The sequence below is a fragment of the Lipophrys pholis genome (genome assembly GCF_963383615.2).
Source record: "Lipophrys pholis genome assembly, chromosome: 14".
Classification (NCBI taxonomy): domain Eukaryota; kingdom Metazoa; phylum Chordata; class Actinopteri; order Blenniiformes; family Blenniidae; genus Lipophrys; species Lipophrys pholis.
Window position 1 is genome coordinate 14,059,854 of NC_137633.1, and position 18,058 is coordinate 14,077,911.

General features: G+C 42.3%; 1 protein-coding gene across 6 annotated transcripts in view; it reads left to right on the plus strand.

The window, feature by feature from the left end:
- Positions 1–16,343, plus strand: part of dnmt3ab (DNA (cytosine-5-)-methyltransferase 3 alpha b) — a 36,608-nt gene extending 20,265 nt beyond the window's left edge. For 2 of the 6 annotated variants that reach the window (XM_080479945.1, XM_080479946.1), the window contains 17 exons: positions 4,918–5,304; positions 5,498–5,656; positions 5,927–6,034; positions 6,587–6,743; positions 6,859–7,005; positions 8,408–8,452; positions 8,739–8,818; positions 8,901–9,013; positions 10,289–10,472; positions 10,579–10,663; positions 11,759–11,904; positions 12,462–12,552; positions 12,698–12,846; positions 12,989–13,074; positions 13,871–13,940; positions 14,925–15,043; positions 15,181–16,343. In XM_080479945.1, coding sequence (XP_080336071.1) covers positions 4,918–5,304; positions 5,498–5,656; positions 5,927–6,034; positions 6,587–6,743; positions 6,859–7,005; positions 8,408–8,452; positions 8,739–8,818; positions 8,901–9,013; positions 10,289–10,472; positions 10,579–10,663; positions 11,759–11,904; positions 12,462–12,552; positions 12,698–12,846; positions 12,989–13,074; positions 13,871–13,940; positions 14,925–15,043; positions 15,181–15,322 — 2,268 coding nt within the window. In that variant the 3' untranslated portion in view covers positions 15,323–16,343. Of the gene's footprint in view, positions 1–691; positions 772–4,917; positions 5,305–5,497; positions 5,657–5,926; positions 6,035–6,586; positions 6,744–6,858; positions 7,006–8,407; positions 8,453–8,738; positions 8,819–8,900; positions 9,014–10,288; positions 10,473–10,578; positions 10,664–11,758; positions 11,905–12,461; positions 12,568–12,697; positions 12,847–12,988; positions 13,090–13,870; positions 13,941–14,924; positions 15,044–15,180 lie in introns of those variants that run through there. The other 4 variants (XM_080479947.1, XM_080479942.1, XM_080479944.1 and 1 more) reach the window with 4 other exon arrangements.
- Positions 16,344–18,058: the final 1,715 nt, after the last annotated feature.

Here is an 18,058-nt window from a genome sequence, read left to right on the forward strand (position 1 = left end):
AAGACTCCGGGATTGGCCATAAAAACATCTCAAAGGAGGAAATATTGCCAAATGAGCAGGACATGCTGCGGTCCCACAAGTGAAATGTTGTAAAATATGAGGGAAAGTGGGCTGATCATTTTCTCACTGCTGAGGTGGGTTTCCTGTGCATGGGCGAGTTTCAATGGGACTGGGAAATTTTCTTTAACTTTGCATTAAAACAGATTTGTTTAGGTAATAAATACTTAATAGTACTTAGGGGTTGCACATCCTTCAGGTTTGCATCTGCTCTTATTGCAGACAGTCTCTCTCTCTCTCTCTCTCTCTCTCGCACGCTCCTGCAGCAGGGATGTTCCGGTGGTTCTCGCACTTTGTTGTGGCTTTCCCTTTTTCTTTTTCTTTTCTTTTTTTCTTTTTCCTCTTTCGTGTGCCTTGCGTTACAGTGGACTTCTCCGACCCGCTCCCTCTCTGTTTCCCTCCCCCATTCTTCCCCTGACCCCTCCCCCAGCTATGGAAATGAACTCTGTGCTATGGATATGAGGGTGAAGATGAGGTTTGCAGCAAATTTCCAGCCCGGCTTGCAAGACAGCCTCTTGGCTCCCTGCCAACATTTTGCAAGTCCTCTCTAACCAACCAGAATTCCTGTCGGCAATCACCTGACCCTGAATTCCCAGACAAAGAAATGTTCATGCTTTCTTTTTTTTTTATGCGATCTCTTCTACCCTGAGAGTGGGGGTGAAAAAAACTCCAGCCCCACACTGGATTATGAGGGTTGCACGCTGGCGTGTATGGGTATGTGCACTGCATTGTTTGTTTGATAACAAGGGGGGGGATAGTGTGCATGTCTGATTAGCCTGCTTACAGCGAGGGGAATATGCTGACTTCAGGTATTTCCACGAGAGTTGTGGATCATCTGTTCTGCACAGCTTAAAGGGAACCCGTCTCTTTAAAGGAGGAAGAGGGAGCAGGCTTCAGCCGTGTTTGGAGGAAAAGTTGCTTGCATGAGAAAAAAAAACTTTTTTCTTTTTCCCGTGGGGTGAATTTGTGCTGAAAGTATTTCCTGTTTCATAGCTGCACCTAGAAATGTCAGAGTAGTGGGTTTTTTTTCTCTCTCCTTCTTTTAGATGAGATACATTTAGGTAAGAAAATGTTGCTGTTTTTTGTGAACCAGCATGGTTTCAACTTGCATAACATCTCACTGGGAAAAGGCTGAAGTTATTGTGTAGGCCTCAAAGCCCTTTCCTTCCTACCTTTGTGTGCTTTGTTCTGTTTAAGTCTGGATTTAGTTTTACTGTAGGAACAGTAATTTGATTACTTTAAAAGACTTTAAGGGGCTTTGGAGTATCCTGAGCTGCCTCCTCAGGGAGTTTTCTTTTTTTATTTTATTTTTTTTAACAACTTCACTTGTGGATTGATGGGGAACTCTGTTTATGTATTCATGACTGAGTCTGTAATATTCCTAATTATCTCTTAAAGGGATGCATTACAATGAGAACCAGATGGCCTCTTTTGGTGTGACCCCCCAAGGCCACTCAAGAAATACACAGCCTTTGTGGGGATCTGTGCTAAAAATCAGGCTAATGAATGCTGCAGCAACATTTCGCTGCCACTTGTTTAATTCTTCATAGTATTTCCACGTTTACTGTAAACTTTTGTAATCTTGGAGGTCAGATCTTGCAGAATTGTTAAGTTAAAGAAGTTATTTTTTTCTTTCTTCTCCTTCTTCATATTTTCTCCCCCTACAAACATGCAGAAAAGCACAGGTCCTTTGCACCGAAGACGCTTCTCTGTGTAATCCATCAAGCAATTACTCAAACTAGTCCCCGCTGTGTTTCGTCTGCCTGTTGCGCATGAGGGACTACTGCATGCGAAAGGTCAAACTCTTTTGTGTTGTTTGAAAGACTCGGTGTCACGTTGAGTGAGGAAGTAATACGTAGTGACAGTTTGCTTCGTCTCACTTTTAATCTGAAGGTGTTCTCAAACCCCCACCCCCACCCCTCCCTCCCCCAAATTGCACGTTTCCTTCATCTTGAGCCTTCTCTTTGATACTGAATTTGTTTCAAGCTCTGTGTGATCGGATCCTGCAAGAATTGATGTGGCATATGCAGGTTAGTTTGTCATCACAGCAATGACACTCCTGAAACTCTGACCTTTTGAGACTGAGAAATTTTAACCCGTAAAGTTAACAACCTTATAATCGACAGTTGTTGTCTTATAAATAACTGTGGCGGTGCAGTAAATGTAACGTACATGCCGGACTGGATAATAAAGTACCATCGACACACACCAGAGACCAATATCTGTTCTCTTTACTCTCCCTCTCTTTTTTTAAATTTTTTTTATTTTTGCTTCCAGTGCACTCTGTCACCCCCCTGAGCCCTCGGGGTATCATGCTGCACAGCCTCTAAGTCAGATTATCCCTTATTGTGCACCCAACATGTCTCTACCCTCTGCCAGAGGCCTGCAGAGTCTCTGTTTTCACTCCTTTCATGATCACTGTAAGCACAACCTTCAATGGTATTCATTTTAAACTCTTTCAGAGGGCAATATGTGTCGTAGTTTTCAACGTACAGCAATTGCTTTGCTTTGCTTACGACTACGGTGTCGGCTGTCATTTTTGGTGTTTTGTCGAGGCCGTGGCTTGACAGCGGATATAAAGTGGTGGGGTTTCTGAGCTGTCAGTGACGGGCAGGCGTGTGTAAATGATAAAGACCGCATTGTGTCTCTTCTACCTCCTTTCCTATTTTCCCCTTTAGACTCAGAGGGTTTGTCTTGCTGGTGGAGCTGCACACACACTGTGAGGCCCCCAAAAGGGGGCATTTACAACTGGGAAGAAGTCCAGAGACAAATATCTGGTTCTTATAGCCACTGTACTTTCTCTCCTCCCCCCACTGGCATTTTCGGTGTCACTCTCTCATTGGCTCTGAGGAGAAGGAACCCTGGAGACAGTCTGACCCTAAACACTGCAAACCCAGCACAGAAACAGTAGCCTGGCTGCTTTATAGGCATTTCTTCTCATGCCTCCGATTTCTACTCACCAGAGATAAAGACATTCACTCTGGACTAAATTCATGAATCCTTTCTTGTACTTACTTCTGCAAGAGCTCCTTTCTTTACATCTGTACCAGTAACTGCTCCCCTCACGCACTGATAATGACAATAGATTCATCCCCTCAATGGACAGAACAGCTTCACTGACATTTGTTAGTTTTCGTAGTTTGCCTTCTGGGACCACGCTGTCGAACACTGACTCCAGTGTGTTTGTGGTGGAGCCAAGAGGCCTAACACACATGGCCGAGGGGCTTTGAACCATCCATCCAACACTCCAGTGCAGATATTTATAAACCACAGCAGAGCCTCTTGATTGAAGAGCACATGTTTCTACTCTTGTGGACCAAGACCCCTCCCCACGCCGTCCAGGCACCACCTCCCCTTAAAGGCGCTATTGTTTACGATTCGCACTGAGGGAGGATGGAGGAATTTGCTATACAAGCTATACACTCTCTCTCTCTCTCACTCTCTTTCTCTCTCTCTCACACACACACACACACACACACACACACACACACACACACACACACACACACACACACACACACACACACACACACACACACACACACACACACACACACACACACACACACACCCACACACACACAACTTTCAGTCTCACGTCTTTTTGACTTTTTTTCCCCTCGTCCCCCTCACACACCCACTAGGGATAAGGGCATTTACAGTATGTGTGAGACCCGAGAACCTGAGAAACACTTGACAAAAGTAAGCACAGCTGTCCAACGCTGCTTTCACGTGGAGCCTATAGTATGGCCGACACGTGTTTACATATGGGGCTGCGTATTCTGTGTGTGTGTGTGTGTGTATGCAAAAGAAAGACGGAATCGGAACGAAGGAAGTTAGCCTGTGTGTGCATTGTGAGTGGTATCGTGTGTGCTAGAGAGAGAGAGAGAGAGAGAGAGAGAGAGAGAGAGATCAGAATGAGTGCAGCTGTTGGGGATTTACTGAGAGAGGCTTAAAGTCCCGGCTGCATCTCGTCCTCTCTGATCAACCTCGTGGTTCAGTGTCAGGTACCACAAACCCATTGAACTCTGTGCTGCAGCTCGGTACACTATAGAGTTACTGTATACACAGCTATTGATGAATGGGCCTTACAGTGAGAGATAGGGACATGTGTACAAAGGCTTCAGGACTCCCACTCTGCATTACCACGGGGCAGATGAAGTGCACTGTGCAACTAATTCTACGAGTGATACACTTTTATTAGGAATAGAGCACAACCAGCATTGCCACGGGCAGGCTTGTGAAACAACGCCCTTACTTTTGAGTTTATAAAGTTGAATATCGTATCACTTCACTTCTTTTGTATTATTTTGACACTGGTACTTTTTTGAAATTTGCATCGTTTTTTTGTCATCTGGTTTAAATAAGGTGCAGTTTTGTGAAAAATTGTTTTAAGTCTTGTTTGGTTCTTGCAGTTGAGGCACGAAGACGCATGCACGCACTATACATACTGCTTTGAATTTAATCGCTAAATCGAGCTGAGGTACTGCAGGGTTATAGTGGTTTTCTCTCTCGCTTCAGAGAATAACCTGGTTGGGGGCCTGTTTGTGTGAAACTGGCACATCGGTAGGTTTCTTAGTATACATTGGTTTCCTACCACAGTCAAAAATCTGCATTTCAAGGCAATCGGTGAAAAAATTGCCCGTAGGTGTGAATGTGACTGTTTGTGGTGGTTTGACTCTCTGGCTTTACCGTGTGATGGGCCTGTTTCCTGCCCTGGGTGTACCCTGCCTTTGCCTCCCATGAAACTGAATCCAGTGGAGTTAGAGTCATCTTAGGAAAGACTCTTACTCAGTGATTTCACTCGGAGTAAAAAAAAAAAAAAACCCTCACCTTGGCTGTCTCTTGGTCTGGTTTCAGGCAGAGAAAAAGGCCAAACTGATGTCAGCGATGAGCGCCATGAAGGACCACGAGGAAAGTGAACCAGAGACCCAGAAGGAGGAGGTCTCAATAATCAAACACCCACAGCCTTCAAAGCAGCAGCAGCAGCAGCAGCAGCTGCCGCCACCTCATTCTCAGTCACAGCCTCAGTATCAACAGCAATCACAGCCGTCTCTGCCACAACAGCAGCCTCAGAAGCCTCAGCAGCCTCAGAAGCATCAGCAGCATCAGCAGCCGCCTCAGCAGCAGCAACAGCAGCAGCCCACTGACCCAGCTTCCCCCACAGTGGCCACGACCCCTGAGCCTGTCGCTATCGGAGGAGAGAAGACGTCCCCCAAGCCTGCAGACACTGAGCCAGAGTACGAGGTACAATCATCACATTAATATGTGTCAACACGGTTTTACAACAGAGAAGACTGTTGCTGTCTAAATATGCTTATTTAGCAATCCCAAAAGGGGGAAAATAAATATATACTCAGACAGTTTTAAAAAGGGTTTTTCTCCTGCTCCCAGAGCTCAGCACAGAGCGGATGATTTCTCTTTTTCTGTTTGGCTGCAGGACGGTCGTGGTTTTGGCATCGGTGAGCTGGTTTGGGGGAAGCTGCGAGGCTTCTCGTGGTGGCCAGGCCGCATCGTATCCTGGTGGATGACGGGACGGAGCCGAGCCGCAGAGGGAACCAGATGGGTCATGTGGTTTGGAGATGGAAAATTCTCAGTGGTTAGTCTTGGAACGCCAACGTCAATATTGTCATTTTATTTCCATTTTCAGTGCGAACAGCCTTCCATTAATAGTGACAACCTCCAACTTTACAATCAACTTTTTTTGAAGTTTTTCTTTTTTTTTTTTAGGTTTTATTTGACACCGCTAGCTGCGCTTTTACAATATAAACATTTAACTTTAATAATCCCTAAACACTGTCTTACCTCAACAACATAATTTTTAACATGTGTAGTAAACCACTTTTTAATTTTATGTGTCTTTTTACAGGTTTGTGTAGAGAAACTCATGCCTTTAAGTTCCTTTAACAATGCCTTTCACCAACCAACTTACAACAAGCAGCCCATGTACAAGAAAGCCATCTATGAAGTGTTACAGGTGAGTATTGGCTAAATGCTTGTTCGCGCCTCAAGTAATATTCATACTCAGCACTGTTTACTCATTGTGCAACAAATTTTATACACCCTTTTTTTTTATAACGACCAGTAGCACAATGAAAAGAGACAATTGAGACTGCTGTTCAAATATTTCATCTCCTTTTTTCATTGACAAAATCTCAAAGCTTTGCAGGTCATGTAAAAGAAATATATTCATGCAAATCAGGAACCCTATGTCGCATTATCTCTTCTGTGTCACGAGAGAGAGTGGTTGTTTAAAAAGCTGGGTTGAAAGCAGCGAGAAGTGCCTGCAGTCACCCGTAATTTACAAATTGAGGTGCAGAAAACCATTTCTAATCAAAGTACTTTTCATGGAGAATTTTGGAGCAAAATTGGACAAAAATGGCATAACTTGTTGGAGACAGCCTGCGGGCAAAATCCTCCTTTTTTTTTAATGTGTTATGATACTTCACTCAACCGCCCTGCACATGAATTCTGGGGGTTTTTTGTGGCACATTTTAGATGGGTTGACATGTTTTTAATGTGTTTGTAGGCGGCCAGCAGCCGGGCAGGAAAAGCCTTCATGGCCTGCCCTGACAGTGATGAGACAGAAACTTCCAAATCAGTGGAGATGTTGAACAAGCAGATGATCAACTGGGCTATGACCGGATTTCAGCCCACTGGACCCAAAGGCTTAGAGCCACCAGAAGGTAAGACAAAGTGAACGTTAAGACCTCGTTACAGCTCATTTTTAACAAATATATAACCAATTTATGTAACTGAGCATGTGTTTTTTTTCCTTTCTGACATGCTGCACTTTCCCAGAGGAGCGTAACCCATACAAAGAGGTTTACCCTGAGATGTGGGTGGAGCCAGAAGCTGCAGCATATACGCCTCCTCCAGCCAAAAAGCCTCGCAAAAGCACAGCAGAGAAACCCAAGGTCAAGGACATCATTGATGAGAGGACACGAGGTGAGGGGGCTCATTTGTTAGGTTATATAGGAGTCGTGAACTCTTTATTCACTCCCTTGGGAAGACCTGGGCAAAGTTGTACATCAGTGTAAGTGGTCCGAGAGGTCATGCAATGCAAAAGGCTCAGGTTGATCTCAATAAGGGCTTTTTTTTTTTTATTATTCCCAAATGGACTTGAATAATAACACTGGATTTCTGGGTTATAGAAACTTTCTACTCTACTACATACATGCATACTACATACATACTACATGCGTTGAAAATGAATTTCACTTTATGCATTTATACAATTATAAGAGCAACTAAACTAATTTAATCCTCATTCCCAACAGTGTTTGATGATTCTTTTTTCTATAGTCTGAAAACTGATCATCAATATGACGCTATTAATGCAGCTGGGAACTGGGTTTGTTACCGGGTGGCAAGGTCCTATTTCCTGATTTACACTGTTGCTTCATCACAGCTACCAGATTTCAGAAAAAAAGGTCATCATCGCATTCGTCAACCAAGAAATGGGTGAAATTATGATTACTATTTGTTTTCACAAAGTGCACATTTATTGCACACTCATTGGCCATTGTTTTTACAGTTTTCTGCTGTTAACACGTCGCACAAGCTTGTGCTTACAGTTGTGCTTGACATTACGAACACAGACAAGATTAAAAATAACTTCTGCCATGTTGAGAAGCTGCAGACCTGCTTCTCGGAATTCTCTAAAAACCTCCCACTTTCCCAAGTTTTACTGCTTTCAGACACATTTCTTCCACCAGGAAGTCGGACCTTTTCCACTTTTCATTCACTCTTGAACGCAGCATAATACACCCATGTACAGATGTACATTGACATCAATATTTTTGCCATTGCAGCCTTTTTTGTGCAAAACCAATCCATATACAGACAAGAATATACCTTTACATATTTATTTTTTGTTTGAAAAATAGCTTGTGAAGTACACAAGCTTTATTTTAACTTTCAGCCTTAAAAGGATGGCATGCTCTCTTATTCACGCGTGATGGGAGGCGCGATCGTGAGATCGGCCACAGGTCCGCTACAGCGGCCGCAGTAATACAGTCGCTGTACCGGACCGTTGTGGTGAAGAGGGAGCCTAGCTATAAAGCAACGCTCTCTGTTTACCGGTCCGTCTACATCCCCGCCCTCACCCATGGTCGTGGACTTTGGGTCATGACCAAAAGAATGAGATCGTGGTTACAAGCGTTGTCACTCTTCGTGATAGAGAGAGGAGCTCAGCCGTCCGAGAAACACATTTTAATCAGCTGTTAGTTTAAACTGCATTTCTATTTATTCTGACTTTAGTATCTGGTTTGATTGTGTGTTTCTATTAAAAAGTGAAAATACTATGAGAACAGACTCTAATTTGCTGACCTACATCTCTCTTTCTCAGAGCGGCTTGTTCATGAAGTGAGACAAAAGTGCCGCAGTTTAGAGGGTAAGTGATGCATCCTGTGTGGCTTTAGCTCGCAGCAGCGCTGCGGGGCCTCTCAGTAGGTGTGACACTTACTCCATGTTAACAACTGCAACTGCATTCATGCAATCATGAAAGAGTGAGGAGGAAGAAATAACATTTCCTTGACTTTGACTCTTTTGTGCATTCTCTGAAAATGTGCCCGTGAAGCTCCTTGTACAACAGCGATGAATGGTGTCATTGACGTGTGTATTGTATATCTCTGACCTCAGCCTGTTCGATACTGACATACTTCTCCGTTTTCCTTCAGACATATGTATCTCCTGTGGAAGTCTGAATGTTAGCATCGAGCACCCTCTGTTTGCTGGAGGAATGTGCCAGAGTTGCAAGGTGAGCCGGAAAAAAAGAGACGAAACATCCGAAACACCTGAAACGCGGGTTCCCAATGTGACTTTTCACGTTGTTTTTGCAGAACTGCTTCCTAGAATGTGCATATCAATATGACGACGACGGCTACCAGTCGTACTGCACTATCTGCTGCGGGGGACGAGAGGTGCTCATGTGTGGAAACAACAACTGTTGTCGGTGAGGTTTTCATTGTGCAAATAGAGATCGCTTCAAATTACGTTTGTGGATACAGCTGTGTGCATGCAATGGGAGCATACGAGGCTGATTTAGTTCTATCATGAATGCAAAACTCGTGTATGTTATTTCTAAATGTAGGATATTCTTGTCATATTAAAAAAAAAAAAAGATGATTGGAAATTAAATAAAATGTATATTTCCTGGCCAGTATTGTGAGTAATCAGCTATTTAAGTTGTTGGATGCCGAAGAGATGGAATAGTAGGATAAATAGTTAGATAAATAAATACACGAGTTAAGCTTTTTTTTTTTATTTATTATCTAATTGAATTTAAAATAACACCATTTTAATTCATCGTGTATTTATGAGGGAAATAGAACAATTGAAACCATAGTGAAAATAATTGTTATTGTAAGACCCCAAACTGTGTGAAAATCGGTTGAAAGGTTTTGCTTTAATTCTGTAACGAGAGGGGAGGCAGGTCCTCATCCAAGATGGCAGCCAGTCTGACACGTCAGCTCCAATAGGCAGTGACAGTCTACTTATGCATGACCAGAGAGACTAATCTACGTATCCTCACACAATTTTATCGATTCGTTGTTGCAGCTCCATTCTAGTTAACGCTTGTCTGTTGAACGCAGCTTGTGGCAACACTGTCCATATTGTACATAGAGCACAATGGAGACTTTGTCATGGGTCACATAGTCTCATAGCTGAGATGTCAGCCACTATCTTAGAGGTCCAGAGGAGCAGGAGCTGATAACAAATACATTTAGTGTGTCAGATAAATAAGCCGCAGCCAAACACAAAGAAAAAGTCTAATCTGTATAAGATTAAGGTGGAGAAAAAGCACCACTGAGTCAGATACATACTGGAGCGCTGAGCCAACAGTGCTTCACTGTGTGTTCAGATGATGACATTTGACATTACGTGTGACATTTTGCTGACGCTCTGAAAACTCCCAAAACCTCATTCAAAACTGTTTAAACTCGCCGCCACAGATGCAAAACAAAGGCCGCTGCTGCTGTGCGCCCCCGTTTCTGACCTCTGATTGATTTAAGAACGGATTAAAGCAGAAAGGGAAATGTCAGTTGGCTGCTGCAGATCTGAGGTGGAAAATACAACTCGGTTCTGTTGCTGTCAACAAACGCTAACCGAGATGCAAGCTGAGAAGCGGACAAACAGGACACAACACATGCCGATCTGGAGGATCGTGGATGATTCTGATCATGACCCTGTAAAGATGAATATTTCATTTCCTTTGCTCTGTGTTCAGGTGCTTCTGTGTAGAGTGCGTCGACCTCCTTGTCGGTCAGGGAGCCGCGCATGCTGCCATCAAGGAGGACCCGTGGAACTGCTACATGTGCGGTCAGAAGAACGCGTTCGGTTTGTTGGACCGCCGCGTCGACTGGCCCAGCCGTCTCCAGCACTTCTTTGCAAATAACCACGACCAAGATTTTGTGAGCAGCATTCACACATCTTACCTATAAACCCCAATAACTGGCTTACTTTCTTCCCTCGTCTCACTTTCTTCTGCCCCTTGTCTGCTTTTTTTTTTTTTTCAAGGAATCACCAAAGCTTTATCCCCCAGTCATGGCGGAGAAGAGGAAGCCGATTCGTGTCCTGTCATTATTTGATGGCATCGCAACAGGTTAGACAGAAACACCCCGGTTTGCCTCATTTTCAAATCTATGATTCTTTTAATCATTTTTTCTCCATCTTTTTAATTAATTAGTTTTACACATTTCTGTAGGCCAGGAAAGTCCATTTGTTGACTTTAAATGAACAAGCGTGAAAATGGTGAAGGAATCTAATGAATATTTTCCGGACGGTTGGAGCTGCTGAAGAACTCGGAGTCGTCCTGAAAGTTTCCGGGAGTTTCTTCCAAACGCAGCTTTGTATTTTTACTCGTCAAGTCAACTGAAGTCAAACTCATGGAGTAGTGTCTCAGAACCCTGCTGTGACATCTTTTAATTCACACGATATTCTGCAGCTGTCATTGTGATGGTATTTTCTCACAGCTACAAAGTAAGTGTTGAGTAGTAAGACTCAGCGCAGAGTCCTGGATCGCAACGTTCCTGGATTTAACCTCAGACTGAAGATGAGCACAAAGTTTTCAATGATGGACTTAATTTAGATTTATGGGCAATTTTTTGCAAATTTGCAGGTCTTAAAATGTCCTGGTTTATCCTGGTTGAATAAAGGTTAAATAAAAATAAATAAATTGATTATTTAGGTCAACCTTGGTTGTTTTTAAATGTGCTATATAAAAAAAGTTGACTTGACTTGACTTTTTTACAGCAGTGGGCCCAGGATGGATCCTACATGTATTTCTATTCAATATTACCTCCCAATAATGATTTATCCTAACTCTTAGATAAGAATTTCAACCTATAGTACAGTGCCATAGATGTCCACTAATATATTAACACACATTACTTTTGAAAGTAATTTTGTATTTGTATAACCTGGTTTTATGTTACGTGAGGCAATGGAAATAAAAAAAAAAAGCGCCGTATTTATCAAATGAAGGCTTGTGAGAATTGTCATGATTGCTGTTGTGGCTTGTGCATGACTCATGTTCGTAATGATGGGAAGGGCAAGTTGTGGAGTTTTTCCAAGTCATAGATTATTGTGGAGCTCAGTTGGTAACTCTTCTGTGCAGTTAGTTGGGTTTCATCAAACATTGAATGGGTTTGTCATGAGGTTTAAAAATGTATTTAATATTTCCCTTCTTCCTGCACAGGGCTACTGGTGCTGAAGGAACTTGGCATCCAAGTGGATCGTTACGTAGCTTCTGAAGTGTGTGAAGACTCCATAACTGTGGGCCTCGTCCGGCATCAGGGTCGCATCATGTATGTCGGCGACGTGAGGAACGTTACCCGCAAACATGTGAGTTCATCAGGTTTTAGGATGCGAGTGTCTCAGGGTGCATGGAGGATTTCAGCTGCAGTTGGCTTCAGACTCATACAGCCGGCCTCGTACAACAACTAAAGCCTAAAGTTCTTCTTCAAACTCATGTAAGAGTGTTTATTTTGAAACCAGAGAGACCTGAGCTGAGCGACAGGCAACCTGGATTAGACCCCTGTAATATCAGACCTGGTCTAAAATATACATCACACAGAGAAAAAGTACTGACAGCACCAGGATCGTATCGTTTGCATGCAATTCTTTCTGTTTTTTTTTTTTTCATTTTATCAATAGAATCAAACACATAAAAAAAAAAGTCTTCAAAGTGTTTCATCACAGTTTTTCTTCAAAACGCCACTTTTCAAACAAAGTGCAGTCATTAATGTTAAAAAAAATGACGTCTAGAAGACCGTAAAGACGCTTCAAAGCCTTTCTGAGACTCTTGCACTGTTATTATCTTCCCAGTGGAGTCCATGCATTTCACAATTTATAATCTCCCGTCTCTGTCTTTATCTCTTGTGTTTCTTATCTGCACACAGATACACGAGTGGGGTCCTTTTGATCTAATTATTGGTGGAAGTCCATGCAACGACCTCTCTATCGTTAATCCTGCCAGGAAGGGTCTTTATGGTAGGTCCCAACAAGGTGACTTTTGCTTTAACTGGATCTTGTCATTGGTTCGATCACAGCTGCATGACTCAAGATAGAACAATTAGTGAAACACGTTTTCACTGTTTGGATGCATTTTTGTTATATGTCTCCTTCTGCCCAACAGAGGGCACCGGTCGCCTGTTCTTTGAGTTTTACAGGCTGCTCCACGAGGCTCGGCCAAAGGATGGGGAGGACAGACCTTTCTTCTGGCTCTTTGAAAATGTGGTGGCCATGGGCGTCAGTGATAAGAGGGACATATCTCGCTTCCTAGAGGTCAGCCTTTCACGCAGACTATGCAGCCTAATGTGTTCTTATATGAGGACTGCTGCTTTATGAACGCCCCCTTGTGGTAGTAGTTTGTCCTCTTTTGACGGCGGTCACTTGACTCGATGTTCCTCTTCCCCTCCGCTCTCAGTGCAACCCGGTGATGATCGATGCTAAGGAGGTGACGGCGGCCCACCGTGCCCGCTATTTCTGGGGTAACCTTCCTGGCATGAACAGGTTGGTGTGTGAATGGTGAGGGAAGCAGCAGTCTTCAACATACGCACGGGAAAAAAAGAAAAAAAAAAACCTCTTGAAGAAGAAATGGTCTTTATATGATTCTAATATAGAACAAGTGCCGACTCAGACAAAGCTATGAATTTGCATCTATATGTGGAATTGGCTTCATTTGAATGAAATAACATTGTTGCCCTGCGTTTGGATGAAGTCAAACTATCATGGGAATAAGCATGGAGGCTTTGAGCACAGTGTGACATGGAGGAAAGTAGCTTTTACTACCAAACAAATCCCCTGTAAAGTTGATTAAAGTCACGTTATGATCACATTAACACATGGAAAGTTTAGTCACGTTATCACTCCACACGGTCTCGTCCACCAGTCCGTCTTTCTGAGCTCATATTTAATCCGGACCCTCAGTCTTGGAACTGTAAAAGTACCCGTCACATAATGAAACAGCGGAAGACATTCTCATAGCTTTTCTAGTTTATTTTTCACGCATTCAAAAAAAACTTGATACCCCAAAATATGCTCCCTTTTGAGTCTTTCATAAAACAGTGGAAGATATATTTCCTGAGCTGGCGAAGAGATTTAACTTGAAGCGAATCTCTACATGCTTTCGGGATATGACTTCATATTGAAGCCATGTCCTTTATTGCAAAGAAAAATCTGTTGCATTTTGAAAGTAGCAGAAAATCAAGAGGCAGCTTGACTTTATTATATATATATTAAGTTTAGTTGCTTGTCGTTCGGATTGAGTCCTCGTCTAAATCTAAATCTATCTTCTGACTCCTTTCAGGCCTTTGTCTGCCACCTGCACTGATAGGCTGGACCTCCAAGATTGTTTAGAGCACGGCAGAACTGCTAAGGTACGTATGCCATGCCGTTCATTCATCTTCTTTACCCAGCCGGTCCAAGGCAGAGTGATGAGGCGCAGAAGCCGATTCCAGCTGAGTTGTGGATGAAAGTCCAGTGTAAACTCTGGACGTGTAATTTAGAATCACCCAGTAACCTCAAACGCATGTCTGAGGACTGCGGGGAAGTTGGAGAAAATCCTTGCAAGCGCAGGAAGTACATGACAACTTCATATAGACGTATCCAAGCCTTTTAGTTTTATGTACTGAATAATATCCAAGACAATGTTAAACGTATAATATGATGATTGTTAAGTTCCTTTATCTCTTTTCATTCAAACCAGCTGACTCCCACCAACCAGCTCTCTTCTCCAACGCCTGGGCCGCCACGCCGCCAAATATCAAAATAATCTATCTGTTGATTGAATTCAGTACCGAAATATGCACACTAGTGGCTCCCTGTGGCACCAAGATGGAACGCCTTGAAACTCCAATGTGGCGTCACCGTGTGCCAATTTGTAAAGTTCAGGGTGAACAAACGTCCTCTTCTGCTTTGACAAATTAAAAAAAAAAAAGTCAGTTTTGCGTTGTCTTTTAATACGCATGTATTTAAATTCGCTGGTGCATTGTAGGAATGAATACAATATCAGAGAAAAAGACGTTACAGCCAAAGCATACGTGCTGCTATTTAGAGGAAGCTGGATTATGTAAAAGAGAGAATATTATACAAAACATGACTCTTTTTTTTTTATATATCGGTCCAATAAGACTTAAAAAGAGAACTTTCATTTTGTTGTATTTAGATTTTAAAGTAATTTTTCTACAGTTGAATATTAAAGAGAAGTATTTTATGCATTATTAGTAACGTATTTTGCTATATTTTCGAATACAAAAGAAGTTTCATTTCAAAATATGCAGTGCAGTACCTTGACGCTGCTCAACCTGATTTAGTCAATAAGGACATGTTGAGGACATCTTGTCTCTTTGATTCCCTGACAGTTCGGCAAGGTCAGGACCATCACCACCAGGTCTAACTCCATCAAGCAGGGCAAGGACCAACACTTCCCCGTCTTCATGAACGAGAAGGAGGACATTCTCTGGTGCACTGAGATGGAGAGGTACGTCCACGTGAAGATTTCCCCCTCCGGCGGAGGCGCTTGCAGATTCTGCGCCACCTCCCAATTTCAAGCTCATCCGTCTTTTCTTGTTCCCCTGTCTGTCGCCCTGCTTGTGTTTGGACGCTGGCTCTCGTCAGGATCTTCGGCTTCCCCGTGCACTACACCGACGTGTCCAACATGAGCCGCCTGGCGAGGCAGAGGCTGCTGGGCCGATCATGGAGCGTCCCGGTGATCCGCCACCTCTTTGCACCACTTAAAGATTACTTCGCCTGTGTTTGAGCAGCAGTGGGGTGGTGGGTGGGTAGGTGGGGGTGGGGGTGGGGGGTGGTTGCTCAGAAGCGTTTAGGAACTACAACTGTTTGTTGTGACTAGAAATAAGAGCCTTGATCCTCAAATTATACCCCGGTATAATTTGTAAGCGAAACATTGACGTAGATTTCACATTATTTCTTGTATTTTGATTGTAATTCTTATTCTATTTAATTTTGATATGTCATTTTACCTTTTAGCAGTGTTATCGAGTATTGTTGATTTGTTTGTGCAAGCTATACTTGAGACTATGCTTTCTTCTCAAGACACTGAGACAGAAAAGTGCTCAACATGCATCGTGAAGAAAAAAAAAAGAGGTGGCTGGGAAAAAAATCAGAAAGGCGAGGAATGGTCTTTTTTTTTTCTGTTTTTTTTTTTTTTTTTAAGATACAGTATGTGAAATGTTTCTGCTGTGTGAGCGTACTGCGAGATTCCCACCTGCAGTACAATCATGCTTCCAGCTACTGAGCCTCACAGAGATGTGAAGAGCAAAGGCGATTTTTTTCATTTTTTTTTTTTCATTTTAATTTAATTTTTTTTTCTCTTCAGTGTCAGGAGAGCCGTGTCTCTGAGAATCCAAAACACCCAGATCACATATACCTCTTTGTTTACAGTTTCTATACACAACTGAAGGTAATAAAAGGTACTACTGTAATATGGTGACAATACCATGGTGCTCCAAGATGAGGAGAAACATCATCGCCCGTGTCGGCACTAGATTATTCCGGAGCTGTTGAACCTGTGGCTAGAAAATAACTAACTAACTGGTATTTTTACTCTAATGGGGGGAAACAGAATGCTCCGACGCGTTCACTTGAATGGAAAAGTGGCAGACCCGCAAACTAGAGCTTGTCTTCTTTTCTGCGTTTTACAGCTTTTATACAGTTTCTACTGGTGCTCGTTGACTCTCCCGGCCTCGCTCACGGGTCCTGGATCTGCACAAACAGAAAAATGAAGCTAGCCACATGGGGGATGATGTTTTTTTGTCATTAACAAAAAAAAAAAGCAAAAAAAAAAAAACAACAACTTAAGATCAAAGTCTGTGGTGAACTAACTTTTTTTCTAGTTTCGTCCGGACCAAATGACATTACTGTACAACTGTTAGTGAGCAAGTGTGGTTGGAAGGAGGAGAACCAGGCTGGTTTAACACTCCCCCTCCTCCTCCTCCTCCTCTTCCTCCTCCTCGACTTCCACCTTCTGTAAACTGTAAAAACTGTCAGGTGCAACTCCTCAACGATATGGTGCGGCTTCACAAAGTTCTTCTACCTTTTTATAGCAATTTTGTGCTGTTTTATCAACATTATAAAGCACTTTTATATGTATACTTTCTTTTTGTTTTTTGGTTTTTTTCTTGGTGTTTTTTAAAGAAAAATATTGGTTCTTGTGAATTTATTTTTTATTTTTTTTCATTTTTTGTGTCTTTGTTTTGTTTAGTTTGATGATGTGAACTGATCTACCCTCGCGTAATACTTTTTGTATACAGTAGGGCTGTGCCAATAGAAGTGAAAGGATGGATTTTGATATGTGAAACCCATTGTTATTTGACTCAAGTGTACAGTAGGTGGATTTGACATTTGTAACTTCTCTTTCCATCGTCCATATTGTTCTCTGTTTTAAAGCAGCGACACAGTATGTTAACACCCCCCACCCCCCGCCGCCTCCCCCAATTTCAAAGAATGTCTACTTCTCTTGAGATTGTAAAAAGACGTGATGAGACCGAGTGAATGCCTCTGTCGTCCGCTTTGTAAGATATTTTGTCCCTTGTGAAGGACAGTCGGGCCTCTCCCCTCCTCCCCGTTAAATGCTAGTCGTCATGTTGGCAAATTCTTAAGTACGGATCCAAAATTTGGATCGGAATCCGCCCAACTAAATTCTCTTGATTGTAACCTCTCGAGCTCATTATGGAGGGTTTAGGCTGCAGTTTGTCAAAACGAAAAACTGACACAGCGTTCGGCGGATGCGTCGGCACTCAAAGAGTAAAATAGGTGAATAAGAAGAGGAAAGAGAAAAAAAACAAAACAACAGATGTTATCGCTTCTCTATATCGTATTTAAGATTCTAAATTTGAAATTTAATTTCTTAATGTAATTAATTTCTTAAGTGACCTTATCGCCATCGGTTTTTTTTGTCCACGTGCAAGCCGCTCGGTGCTTGGTGATATTTTAACCAGATGTTTAATCCCCCGCTCCTCTTATAATACTGAACATCCCCTCATGTTTGTATATTTTGTACATAGTGTTTTCCAGTTTCTTTCCTCTTCACTTTTTTTTTTTTTTTAAACGTGTGAGATGTACAAATATAATTCTTTGCTAATATATATCATCGAATTAGAGAAGAGGAAAATTTAGGTTAAAAAAAAATAAAATAAAAAAAAATCAAGTGACAAATTTGATTCAAAACTTGCTTTAAGCATTAGAAGTAGGGAGACTTCAAGTCCACTTTTTAATTTTTTTTTCATACTGATTTCTTTGTGTCAAGTGAAACCAGAGTTGATGTCTTGTGATCTTATTATTGGCCTTAGGACAGCTTTAAGACGAATGGTCTCGACTTCACTGCGCAGCCCTACACGGTGGTGTTTTTGCTTCGGTTTCCTTTTGTAAGATTTTAAAAAGAGGGATTGTAGGTGTTTCCAATGGTGCTAAACCTTTTATCGAATCAAGAAAAATATATTTCATTGGACGATAAATAAAAATGTCTCGACAATGA